Here is a 13,162-nt window from a genome sequence, read left to right as displayed (position 1 = left end):
ATCCATTCCAGCAAATTAGCGGATGGCTCCCAAACCAGCCCAAAAGAAGAAGAGCAAGAACCCAGACGAGGAGCCATGAAGAAGGAGTGCAGTCTTTGGACAGGTATTCTCAAACATCTCCAACATCACTGCATATCAGGTGTCCGTCATTCCTGCGGTCGAGTTTGGAGTTTATATTCACACTGCTGGTCTTTAGTGTCGAGATCAAGTTCAGAATTATCATATAACTTCCACTCACTCCGATTGGTTTCTTTGTCATTAATTAAAGCGCTATGGGAGGAAGATCTGGGGATTGCGTTCACTGACGATATGTGGGGGAATGTTCTTGACAAAGTACACCACTCTTCAATTTGTGCCAAACATGGATTGATCCAATGTAATTGTAATTTTACACCGTACTCATTTGACTAAGACCAGGCTCTCTAAGATGTTTAACAACATTGACCCGACTTGTGACCGTTGTCACCAGGCAGCAGCAACACATACACATATGTTTTGGTCTTGCCCTGCCCTAATAACTTATTGGCAAAATATTTTTGATTCCTTGAGTGAGGTCACAGGGAAGAGAATAGTGCCTGATGCTGTCACTGCACTTTTCGGGGTAATTCCTGACACAAAGTCGTTGTCTGCAGAGCTCAAGATGTTCATAGCCTTTTTTAGTTTGTTAGCAAAGCGTTTGATACTTTTGAAATGGAAGTCTCTTACACCTCCATCGTACATTCACTGGATTAGGGATGTCCTTTACTTTGCCAAACTGGGAAAAATAGGCATTTGTTAAGAGGCTCCCAGGCTAAATTTTCAAAGACGTGGGACCCCTTTTTTGAATACGTTGGGAAGCTGTCTTTCCCAGACAATCCTGAGTAGAACGTGTCCCATGTTTTTGCTGCGAATGACTGTGCAGTAGTTCTTGGACTGTCACTCACAGCTAGTAGTTAATGTTTGTGTTACGAACTTTTAAAGGTCTAGGAGATAGACGCAACATTTAGATGTCACACCACTGCTGGTAAGTCGGAAATAGCAGAAAGGACCATGAATAGACACGCAAACATGTTAGAAAGGTGAGTATTTTATTACAATGTATGTGCTGCACAATGTAGATGGAACCCCACAAAAGAAAGAAAAGAACATACATAATTATAAGGAGAAGGAACTTAAGTGGTGCCAAATAAAAGAACCAAATATAACAAAAATAATTCCCTTAAACTAATCCCCATAACCTCTGACCTAACAAAACAAAATGTGAAAAACAATCCGAGATCTTCAGCGCGTTCGACGCCATAAGCTACCTTCACTAAGAAAACAGAAATACAAGAGGTGGCGCACACTTCTTACCTAGTGTGTCTAACATCTGACATTACTACGGGCACAGTGTATATCGCGCGATCTACTGACCTGTTCTCTTCCCATATACATCACCTTAAAACCATTAGCTTCAGGACATTGGCATCAAACCCAAAATAACACCAAGGCACTACATGTCAGATGTAATTAACAGAAAACAAAGTACTGGTAAAAAGTACGCCACGCAGGGCACTGAACAAGCACTCACACACTGTACAACATGAAACGCACAGGAAGCCTTTTAAACAGCGGGGCGACAGCGGATTGGACACTGAAGAACCGCCCTGATGATGATGGACAGCTGACACGGCCTATCACCTAAACCTGGGAGCAAAATAGAAAGAGCACAGGAGAGGGAGGGAAAAACAAGCACAAAACCTAGCAAAACCGCATAGAACGTAACAGTTTGTTTGCTTTTTTGCTGATTTTTAAAAAACAAATTTATGTTTTTTTGTATTTTTGTATGTGAAAGGGAATTTTGTTTGTTCTTATTTCATGTTCAAACATTTAATAAAGAGACTGAAGGAAAAAATAAAAGATTTATCATATAACTTCAGAAGACTTCGAATAAAGCACAAAAATCAAGTACATAAGTTCACGGTGCTTTTTAAAAATATAATTGTAAAGCTGAACCGTTTCAGTTCTGAGCATCTCCTCCTGTGTTTGACCGAAGAAAGAAAGTCTTACAGAGGAACAGTGACTGTAGTCCGACCGTGAGGAACCACTACTGTGATTAACGGAGAAGGAAAGAGAACTTCTAAATTATTTTCACATTTAAAGGGATAGTTCACCCAAAAATGAAAATTCTGTCAGTGATTACTCACCCTCATGTTGTTCAACCCCGTAAGACCTTCGTTCATCTTCAGAACACAAATTAAGATATTTGTGATTAAATCTGAGAGCTGAATCACTCCTCCATAGGCTTCTAAGGGATTGAAACTTGTTCCCCGAAAAGTTATTAAAGACATCGTTAAAATAGTCCAAGTGACTACAGTGGCTCAATCGTAAGTTTATCAAGCGACGAGAATACTTTTTGTGCGAAAACCCCCCAAAATAACGACTTTATTTCAACTATTGATGTCCTTCTCTGTGGGCGTCGAGTGAGTTCACTAGTGTAACAGCGCAGCGCTTCTGTGTTGTACGTCACACGCATCACACACATGACCAGCGTCGGCCAATAGTGAGCCTACGTGTGACATAGCACTACGCTATTGTCACGTTTGTGTCTGTTTAGGCTTGTTCGACTTGAACCGGCGCTGCGCAGACCGATCGGTTGATGACATCAAAGTACCGCGAGAGCGATTCAAAAGCATAAGGAGCCGTCTGCTCTCTAATCGCTCTCGCAGTACTTTGATGTCATCAACCGATCGGTCTGTGCAGCGCCGGTTCAAGTCGAACAAGCCTTTTGTCTTCAGTATTAGTCACATGTCCTTTTTTTTCCCGCCACTCATCTATCTCCATGCCAACCGTCATTAGTCCATCATCCTCACCCAGAGGTGTCAAGTAACGAAGTACAAATACTTTGTTACATTACTTAAGTAGAAGTTTTGGGTATCTATACTTTACTTGAGTAATTATTTTTCAGCCGACTTTTTACTTCTACTCCTTACATTTTCACGCAATTATCTGTACTTTCTACTCCTTACATTTTATAAATAGCCTCGTTACTCCCATTTCATTTCGGCTTGTTTTCATTCTGGCTTGTCATCGTTCAAAAAATGGCCAATTACACAAACGTTTAATAGATCTGAGTCCCGCCTCCTGAACATCGCTAAACTGATTGGCTTTGTGTTTTCTTTCTAACTTGTGAGAGGCTGTTACATTTGGTTGTGTGAAGCGGCAAAACTCATCCGGAGGAATTAAGAAACCTAGATGCGGTAAGTGAGGGAGAAATCACCAGTTCTCTGCTCAAGAATACGGGGCAAATCGCGTCAAATATTGATTTGGGGACAGCCGTTTTTACAATACAGTACTGTAAGACAATCGCGGGATAAGTGGCAAACATAATCGAGAGTGTGTGTGTGAGAGAGAAAGAGAGAGAGAGAGAGTCTGTGTGTGTGTGTGTGTGTGTGTGTGTGTGTGTGTGTGTGTGTGTGTGTGTGTGAGAGAGAAAGAGAGAGAGAGAGAGAGAGTCTGTGTGTGTGTGTGTGTGTGTGTGTGTGTGTGTGTGTGTGTGTGTGTGTGTGTGTGTGTGAGAAAGAGAGAGAGAGAGTGTGTGTGTGTGTGTGTGTGTGTGTGTGAGAAAGAGAGAGAGAGAGTGTGTGTGTGTGTGTGTGTGTGTGAGAGAGAGAGAGAGAGAGAGAGTGTGTTTGTGTGTAACCCTACATTATAGGATCAAAATATCCCCATAAAGATGGCAATATCCGAAATCCTTGTCGGGATTTTTTTTAAATTGTATTTGAAAACGGCTTATAAATCAGACTAAGTGATGTTTTTTGAAAATGCAGAAAGTTATCTGTGACAGGGTTAGTGTAGGGTGTAGAATACACAGTTTGTACAGTATAAAAATCATTATGTCTACGGAAAGTCCCCATAAAAGATGAAAAAATAGCATTGCTTGGTCTGTTGAAGGCCTGGTCTTGTTGAAATGAGAGGCCTGTTTGATCCCAGTCTTATCAGCTGGACTGAAAGAAGTTTCAGTGCACTTAGGACGCTGAAAACATGTCTCAGAGCAATGGTCACAAGTGATACTTGACAGTATTGCTGTGTGTGTCGTGTCCAACAGGACAAACTTGACAGTATAGATGCAAAACATATATGCCAACAGTTAATTTCTGTTAAAGGGATAAGTTCACTTATTTAAAAATGAAAATGCTGTCATCATTTACTCACTCTCAAGTTGTTTCAAACCAGATTCTTTCTTCTGCTGAAGACAAAAGAAGATATTTAGAAGAATGTCGATAACCAAACAGTTGATTGTAGCCATTGACTTCCATATTATAATTTTTTTCCTACAATGGAAGTCAATGGCTACAATCAACTGTTTGTTTATCGACTTCAAAATATATTCTTTTGTGTTCAGCAGAAGAAAGAAACTGGTTTGAAAGAACTTGAGAGTGAGTAGCCTAAATGATTTTCGTTTTTGGGTGAACTATATCCTTTTAATGAAAGATGCAGACATGTGTTTGGCTTCTTCAAAAAGCAAGGAACAAGACAGTATTGCACTATTGCATTGCACTATAAACGGAGTTAAGTCTCTGTTAAACTACCTCCTTGTGTTTATTAGTTACCTGTAACATTACAGAATTAATGAATTAACGTATTGTTAAGGTCAATATAGACTAAAAACCTTAATACATTATCCTATTAATTTCCTGATTCCTCCACTTCTGTGGATGTCCCCAGTCCCCACCAATCTCAAAATCAAACCTACGCCCTTAAAGAGAAGTATAAACATATACCATTCTGAGATAACATGCCTCTGAAGTTTGACTTTTTGCACCATTACAATACTTATAGGCAACTAGTCATCATATCTTCCTCTCCATGAAACACATGTTAATGCTCAGTAGTACACACATATGATTCTTTAATGTATTTGCATTTTACTAAAATGGAAATTGGACTGAGATTCATTTTCTATGGGCATATATGCGGCTGAAACAGGTAGTGCATCCCAAATTTTTCAACATTAACATTTTAATATAACGTTATAGTCATGGCCTTTAGAAACATGTTGTTTTGAGGAGGTGGTAGTGCCCCTGTGGAGCGGCCTAAGCTTTTGTCCTTAATGACATTTTTTTCTTTGCATTACTTTTACTTTTATACTTTAAGTAGTTTTGAAACCAGTTACTTTTACACTTTTACTTGAGTAAAAAGGTTGAGTTGATACTTTAACTTCTACAGAAGTCTTTTTAAACCCTAGTATCTATACTTCTACTTGAGTAACGAATGTGAATACTTTTGACACCTCTGTCCTCACCTGTGTATTGTTAATCACCTTCATCTGTGTCACCTGGTTTTTGTTCATCAGTGCCTATATTTAGTTTGCTTGTGTTCAGTCTGTCCTTGTCGGTTCTTGTTAATGTTTTGGAGTGTTATGTGTGAGTTTACATTTTCCCGTCAAACTGCCTGTACCTGTTTGTTGTTTTTGGATATATATATATATATATATATATATATATATATATATATATATATATATATATATATATTAGTAAAAGATTGGAATTTTAGCCTTGTTTTGACTCTTCTCCTTCAGCCCACACACCCCGTGACAGCTATCACACTACATTAACTGACTAGAGGCCCATATTTCTCAGAGGTGTCAAGTCCAGGTTCAGAAGGTAAAATTCCTCCTCAGTATTTTGTTCCAATCCCCTGGATTTGCTAATTAGCACAGTTTTTCAGCCAGGAGAACTAATTAGTGAAATCAGCTGACTGAGTTAATGGGTGGAATAAACATATGGCAGGACTTTTACTTTCTGACCCCTGGAATTGACACCTCTGATATTTCTATCCTGGTTGAATATGATTTAGTGCATATATTTAGAGTGGCTGGTGGCTGGTGCCGAGCTGGTGGCTGGTACCCATTAAAAAAAATTAACATTAGCTGTGCCTTTTTAATAGAAGAGCACGGTTATAACAGCATCACTGATTATAATGGTTTCTATTTGCTTTTGATGTATTGCATTGCACCGCTTGCGTCCGGTGTAGACTCTGTGTTACTCAGTAAAGGTTCACTGGACTCTACAGGTGTTTCTACAGGTTCTGGACAGTCCAGAATTGCAAGTACACTCAGATCTCCTACTCCTGGATTAAACAGCGGAGCGACTGATCCAGTGAATCTGGTGCTCATGGTCAGCACATGTTTCCTCTCTTTGACACTGTAAAATGACAGCTGACCGCGATCATAATCTAACAGAACTCCCAGTTGTTCAGGTCTCGGCGTCAGTGAGAGAGAAACTGGTGGATCAGAGCTGATGTAAAAGCCATTAGGACCGTCTGAACACAAGAACCAGTAACCGTTTGATGGAGTAAAAGATTTGTCTTTTAAACGAAAATTTCCATCTTTCGCCACACCAATTAACCAGTAGTTTTTAGGAGGTGTATTTTCTTGTGCCAACTCTACCTCCCAATAGTGACGTCCAGATGTAAATGTTTGAGCTCCAAATGCATATAATTTGTAGGGAAATCCCTCTCCAGTGTGTTTATATTTTTTACTGAGCCTCACTTTTCTACGGTCCTTAGAAATGTTCAAATCCGGAGATACATAATGTTGGTCAATAGTGATCTTAACTGTGAAGAAAAAACAAAAGCAACAATTATTAATTCTCAAACTTGTGTGTGTGAGATCATATTTGCATATATATAAAATGTATGTAAATGAGATTGTCATACCTGCATGTTTCCTCAGTTCTTCTATATTTATCTCTCCCCCAGCTAAAATGAAAAAAACAAGCAATTTCATGTTTTAAAAAAAATACAGTTTGTGTTTGAGGACATGTCAATGTGTAACAGAGAAAAGTCTAATTAACAAATATGGAAAGTGAGTAAATTATAATGTTACTGTTAGACTGTAAAAGCAACCAAATGACTATGATTTGTAAATCGAGCTCATTCTTATTAACACATATGTGGACAGACCTGATCCTGAACTGACTGTTTCATTATTCAGTTCATTCTATTCTCCACCAAACCATGTTCATATTTTCTTCTGCTACAACATACATGTAGATGTTTATGTAATGATTGGAGTGTCAATTCAGCAGTTACGGTCTTTAAATAAATATACCAAAGAATATTTATTAAAGTACCTTTATCTGTTTATAAATTATCATTTCTCCAGATTTTTCACACCACATTAAATTACATATTTAACCATCTCCGTCATTGACTGGCATAAAAAGATAGACTATTTTAACTGTATCAGAAAGTCTTTTCAGAAAAGAACAAGCATTTTCTTCCAGTAACCCTGTGCCTAAAAGCGTTCGTCTGATCCATGACTGAGTTTAGATGTAAATGATGTAAAAGTTCATGTAACTTACTTTGATCTTCTGGTTTCTTCCCTGCAAAACAGATTTAAAAAAATCAACATATGAGATGCATAAAACATGAAAACCTCCTGAAGACCAACTCTTTTGAAATCTTTCGTCCAGATTGTACCTTTTAGTTTCTTTCTGTATTTGTACAGGATCAGCCCAACCAAACCCAGAAGAGCACAAATGAGAATGGTGAAGAAAAGTGCCTTCCATAGATCTGATGGATCTATTGAATCTGGTGGATCTGAGAAAGAAAGTCCATATAAATTTAAACTCAACTCTGAAGCAAAATATATAAATCAATCATGCTAAAAAAAACCAATGAAAGTTAACATAAAATGCCATTTACATTTTTTGCTCATGTTCAATTCATGTGTGTTCACACCAGGCTTGACGTTGGACAAAGCTCCCAATCAGTCAGTCACATTCAACATTACATAGAAAAGACTGACGTTATGGAATCAAACTTGCGAGCCCAATCACCTTCAAGTGGTAACAAAACAAGCCAATGGACATTGGCGAGTGAGATTTGCATGGCAAGCCACTCCCTCAGACATACGAGTATATAAGCTCCCCGGCAACTCACTAATTCAGCTATTTGCTTCGAAGCCGAGCGCTTATTTTCTGCCTTCATTCACGAGAGGATATGCTCTGTGTTGGAGGGACGGCGCATTTAGCGGTGTGTTTCGCTAGAAAGAGCAAACGTGCACAGTTAAGTGCAGTGATCACACCCTAGGCAGTTCAACGTTTAAAAGAGCAGTTTCCCTAAAAGAGCAAGCATGGTTGAAATTGCGTCTTTTAAAAGTTGGCATTCCACCCATTTGTTTCTGGATGCGGTAATTGACAGACACGATCACTGCCTCACATGTTTGGGCCGTCAGCACGCTGAGGCAGCATTCATTCTCTCTGCAGTAATATTACCATCGCCATGTTAAGATCGAGACTCCAATACCCCTCCCCTCCGCTACTCCCGGTTTTGGTCTCTCTGCACCACAGAAAACCACTTCAGTTAATACATAGGATGATCTGAGGATTATAGTGGGAGCTCTCCTGTCGGGCCACTCCCCACGGGCCCACTACGCGCACACATCGTAGGCTGTGGTGTTTGCTGGTGAGACTGCGGGTCCTTCTCATGGGATTCCTCAGGTGGAGCGTGCAATTGCGGTGCATTTAAAATCAGAATCAGAATCAGAATGAGCTTTATTGCCAAGTGTGCTTGTGCACACAAGGAATTTTCCTTGGTACTGAAGCTTCCAATGCACATATACAAATACAGAGACAACAAGAAACATAGTAATACAAATTCTACAAATAAAATTATTTAAAAAAATGCACTTCCTCTTCATTTAAGCCTTTAAAGTGCTGCCACCTGGTGGAATCGCACCGCCTCCCATTCAAGCTCTTGGCGGATTTTGTCGGTCAAGGCTTATAGTGCCTCTGGACAGGCTGCCTCTGCCTTGCATGCCTCCTGCAATTACATCAGATCAAAGCACTAAAAGAGCTGCACGAGGGTAGTTCTGAGCACGGGGTTGATGCAGGGACTGCGTAGGGTGATGTTGAAGAACCATGTTAAAGAATCAGGGAAGAAGGAAGCGGGAACCGGCAAGCATACAAACACTTTAATTCCAAAATAAACAAACAACAATACCGAAAGCAATACGGCAGCCTCTCACAGACGACTTCCGCACACACATAAACAAAACATAACATAAATGTTCCAGGCCTGGTCATCGTTCCTCCTTTTATGCTTCCTCGCAGGCCGGGGGTACCCACGTGACTGCGCTCTACTCCCTCCCCTCTGCAGGGGCCAGTCACAGCTTCCGCAGCACCTGGGGGTAAGGACAAATGAGGTGAGAGACGCTCCTGGGTGGACGGCTCGATCCTCCTCTGCCTTCTGGTGGACGGTGATGGCTCCTTCACGAAGGCAGCAAGCTTCCCGTTCCCTCAGTGTGCCTGCTTCTCCCCATCATGGCGGACGGCAGCAGACCTGGCCTCCGGGAAACAGTGGCAACTTCTCCATCTAGCAACTCGATGGAGATTGCTGATAGGGCTAGCGCGTACTGGTCCAGATGGACAACACTGCAAGAGTGGCGTACATCAGCCATCAGGATGGTCTACGTTCACATCGCATGCCGCAACTCGCACAACATCTCCTCCTCTGGAGTCAGCAGCAGCTTAGGTCACTCTGTGCCATTTACATTCTGATTGGGCTCAATCTGGCACCTGTTGTGCTCCTCACAACAGCTCACCTTCCGGGGAGAATGGAGTCTCCACCTCCAGGTGGTCCAGCTGATCTGGAGTCAATTTGGAGATGCACAGGTAGACTTGTTTGCCACTCTGGAGTCCTCCAATTGCGAGCTGGCATGGATGCACTGACACACAGATGGCCCTGGATCCTTCTCACACAGACAATGTCCAAGGTCAGGAGGAAAGGGAGCAGATCTTGATGGTTTCGCCTTACTGGCCCACAAGGACCTGTTTTTTGGACATGATGCTCCTCATGACAGCTGAGGAATTTCTCTGAGGAAGGACCTGTTTTCTCATGGACAGGGCACAAAATGGCACTCGTATGGCACTCCAGATCTCTTGAACCTCCATGTGTGGCTTCTGGACAGGACGTGCCAGACTTAAGAGGCCTACCACCGGATAATTTTTTGCCCTGTGTTTCTTTGAAATATTCCGGACGTGCCCCCAGATCTGCTAAATAAATTCCTAATTAATGTCTTAATCCCTATAAATCTAGTGAGATCCCCCTCTTTTAGGTGAGCTTATAACTTTAAGTGGAGTCTGTTCGTTGATTGGTGTCCCTCCCCACCAGGAAGACCCTTGTAAATGCCCGATCAGCTATGTGCTTTCTTACTTGCAGGAGAGCGTTAAGAGAAGGCTGTCTCCCTCTACCTTGAAAGTGCATGTTGCTGCAATTGCAGCAAATCACAGAGCAGTAGACAATAGGCCTACGGGAAAACACGACCTGATCATCATGTTCCTAAGAGGCGCCTGGAGCCTAAATCTTCCTCGTATATGCCTTATCCCCTCTTGGGACCTCTCCGCTGTACTTGCAGCCCTGCAGAGAGCACCTTTTTTGCCCCTACAGTCAGTCAAGCTTAAGATCCGGTCTCTAAAGACAAGACTGACAGCTCACTTCTATAAAGAGGGTAGGGGACCTGCAGGCATTTTCGGTCAGTGAAACTTGTCCGGGATTTGGGTCGGCTGACTCTCACGTAATCCTGAAACCCCAGCCCGGATATGCGCCCAAAGTTCCCACTACTCCCTTTCATCGCTGTGCCCCGTTCACGCCCATGTAACGTTGAACGTGACCGATTGAACGGGAATGTCTTGGTTACTGCTGTAACCCTCGTTCCCTGAAAGAGGTAACTGAGATGATACGTCCCGCCTGCCATAACCGTGTATCACTGCTGAATGGCTGGGACCCTGTCGCGGCTCCTTAGCAAAAACCCGAATGAGTGAGTTGCAGACAAGCTTGCATACCGGCATGTCCGGAGGAGTGACTTGGAACGCCCTTAGCATGAACGGTGTCTGTGCATTTATTATACACATGGCAATTTTATTGGCAGACAGCAGTCCTGACATCATACAGGGAGTGCGTGTGTGTAAAGGGGTGCCTGAGCTATTTTGTCTTGCTTCTGTGTCCTCGTTATTTGACACCTGATGACACTCATGAGCTCTGCAGTGTCTGCTTAGGATTCATCCCCCTCGAGGGGGATGGATCACTGTGACAAGTTTACAGTGAGGACGCTCCACTCATGCTTAGCTCTCTTCCCGAGGGATGAGAGGCAAGTATCTGCACCCTTCTGTCTGCCAAGGCAGCGCATTGGCTCTGACTGTGGGGCTCGCAGGTTGAGCTGGCAGAGGATTTTGAGAAAGGAGTTTCGCTTTCTCAACCCTCTCTTGTCAGCCCTAGCAATCTGATGGACCCGGAAGCCTGCTCGGCGACATCTTAATCCAGCAGAGCATGTTGCTGGTGTCCGGCTCTGAGGAGCTTGACGGGGTAGGAGGGGGGAAAGAGAGTGAGTGTGTTGAGCCCTATCTTCCCATTGATTTGTGCAATTTCAGGCGGGTTGTGATCGTTCCTTCTCTGTGAGCCTTCCTATTCTTCTGGATATTGAAGTCCTGGAAAAAGCCATATTTCTCTTTCAACAACTACGATGGAGGAATTGTGTGAACAGGAAAATGTGAAGATGTCCCCTGCAAAAAAGACTATCTCTCGCAGAGTGAGGCATCCTAATTGAAGGGAAATAATTGAATAGGGACTCTTCGGCACCTCCATTGAGATAGTATTGGGAAAATAGTGTTAAGGATTAATTATAGTCAACCACAGATTCTTTAATCCCTTTACAAGTTCATGTAATGATGTTTTCCACTTGCAATAAAAATGTCCCCTTTACAGGCTTTAATGATCCATGAAAACATGAATTGTAGTTTTTGACTCACCAGTGACTTTGAGAACCACCTCTCCACTGTCATATGCACTTTCTCCACTGACATAACAGTGAAATCGACCTTCATCCTGAATCCTGGTTTTCTCCAGCTGTAGAGAGACGTCTCCATCCTTCAGTCCACCAGACAGATCCGACCACAGAGTCAGTGAGCTTCTGTTCCTGAACGATTCCTCCTGGATGTCCTGGATCTTCCCATACTGATAGAGGAGAACAGGGTTGCTGAACTCATGACGGTACCAGCGGATCTCCAGAACTTCAGCGTTCTCAGGAGGAGAGATCCAGCAGGGCAGAGTGACTGTGGACCCGACATGAGCCACTATCTGATCACGAGGAACCACAACAGTGAACGACTCTGAGAGACACAGAGAGACACACCCCCAAAATAAATTACTATGCGTTAGTCTTTAATGTATGTATATACTGTATTCATTATATTTTACTAGTTACAGTGACTCATAGCATTAGCAATATTTCAGCAAAAATGTGCATGCAAAAATTGTCTATTATAAATAATGTAACAATGTATATAGTACAGCTCACACAGAAGTCACTTTTAAACCAAGCTGTTTTGTGTTTCTCATTGCAGTGGATTCACATTTGGGCTTGGGGTAAAAGTGCCACCAATGTTCACATAAATGCCTTAATTTTAAGATACAGGTGCAAAAACTAAAACGACTGACCGTTGTGATTAAAGTGAAATGTGAACATGAATAAAAAGTGTCAATTGCGGAAGTACATTCATACCTGCTTACATCAAAGTTTTTTAAGCATTTTATACAGTGTTGAGCATTATAACCAATCACATTTCCACATTAAATCCACGAAAAAATAGAGGAGTTTAAATTAGGCATTAATCCGCAGCCAGTCACCGCTGAAGAAGACATCTGCAACGCTGGAGTTTTGTTCAGTAAGAGTTCTGCAAATTCTCTCTTCATGAACAACTAAGTGCAGACACAATGTCAATAAAAAAATCTTTATGCAGTGTAGACATCACTATTGATTATAACAGGAGTTCTGATGAACTCATTGACAGTGATGGGAACGTTCTTTTCTCACTTTCAGTAAGCTATAATTTGTTCCCAATTTGAATAAAGGTTTTGTTTTTCGTTCTACTAAGAAAAGCAATGTGAAGACTTGTTTTTTCCAATATCAAGGACAATAATCGACAATAATAATAATATTACAGCCCTACCCTGTAATTAGATCGTATTGTTTAATTGTATAATTTATATAGGCCTACGTTATGTAGCTATTTAAAATTACATTGATCCCATTACATTATGTAATTGTTGTGTAAATACATTTTTGCCAGCCTCGAGCAGCATTAAACAGTCTGTAAGTGTAACTAGATTGGCAGTAAAGATGGCTTTTGTTGATGCT

General features: G+C 41.6%; 1 protein-coding gene across 1 annotated transcript in view; it reads right to left on the bottom strand.

Annotated features, from left to right (window-relative positions):
• Window positions 1-5,885: 5,885 nt before the first annotated feature.
• LOC143736723 (butyrophilin subfamily 1 member A1-like) overlaps window positions 5,886-13,162 on the bottom strand; it is a 7,880-nt gene continuing 603 nt past the window's right edge. The window contains exons 2-6 of the mRNA XM_077227368.1: window positions 11,775-12,134; window positions 7,447-7,566; window positions 7,329-7,349; window positions 6,682-6,723; window positions 5,886-6,579 (exon numbers count right to left, since the gene is read on the bottom strand). Of these exons, the coding sequence (XP_077083483.1) occupies window positions 5,951-6,579; window positions 6,682-6,723; window positions 7,329-7,349; window positions 7,447-7,566; window positions 11,775-12,134 (1,172 nt within the window). The 3' untranslated portion in view covers window positions 5,886-5,950. The remainder of the gene's footprint in view (window positions 6,580-6,681; window positions 6,724-7,328; window positions 7,350-7,446; window positions 7,567-11,774; window positions 12,135-13,162) is intronic.

Source organism: Siphateles boraxobius, unplaced genomic scaffold, assembly GCF_051911475.1.
Source record: "Siphateles boraxobius isolate OS27281-9 unplaced genomic scaffold, OSU_SipBor_1 130, whole genome shotgun sequence".
Lineage (NCBI taxonomy): Eukaryota > Metazoa > Chordata > Actinopteri > Cypriniformes > Leuciscidae > Siphateles > Siphateles boraxobius.
This window is presented reverse-complemented; position numbering and strand designations above follow the sequence as displayed.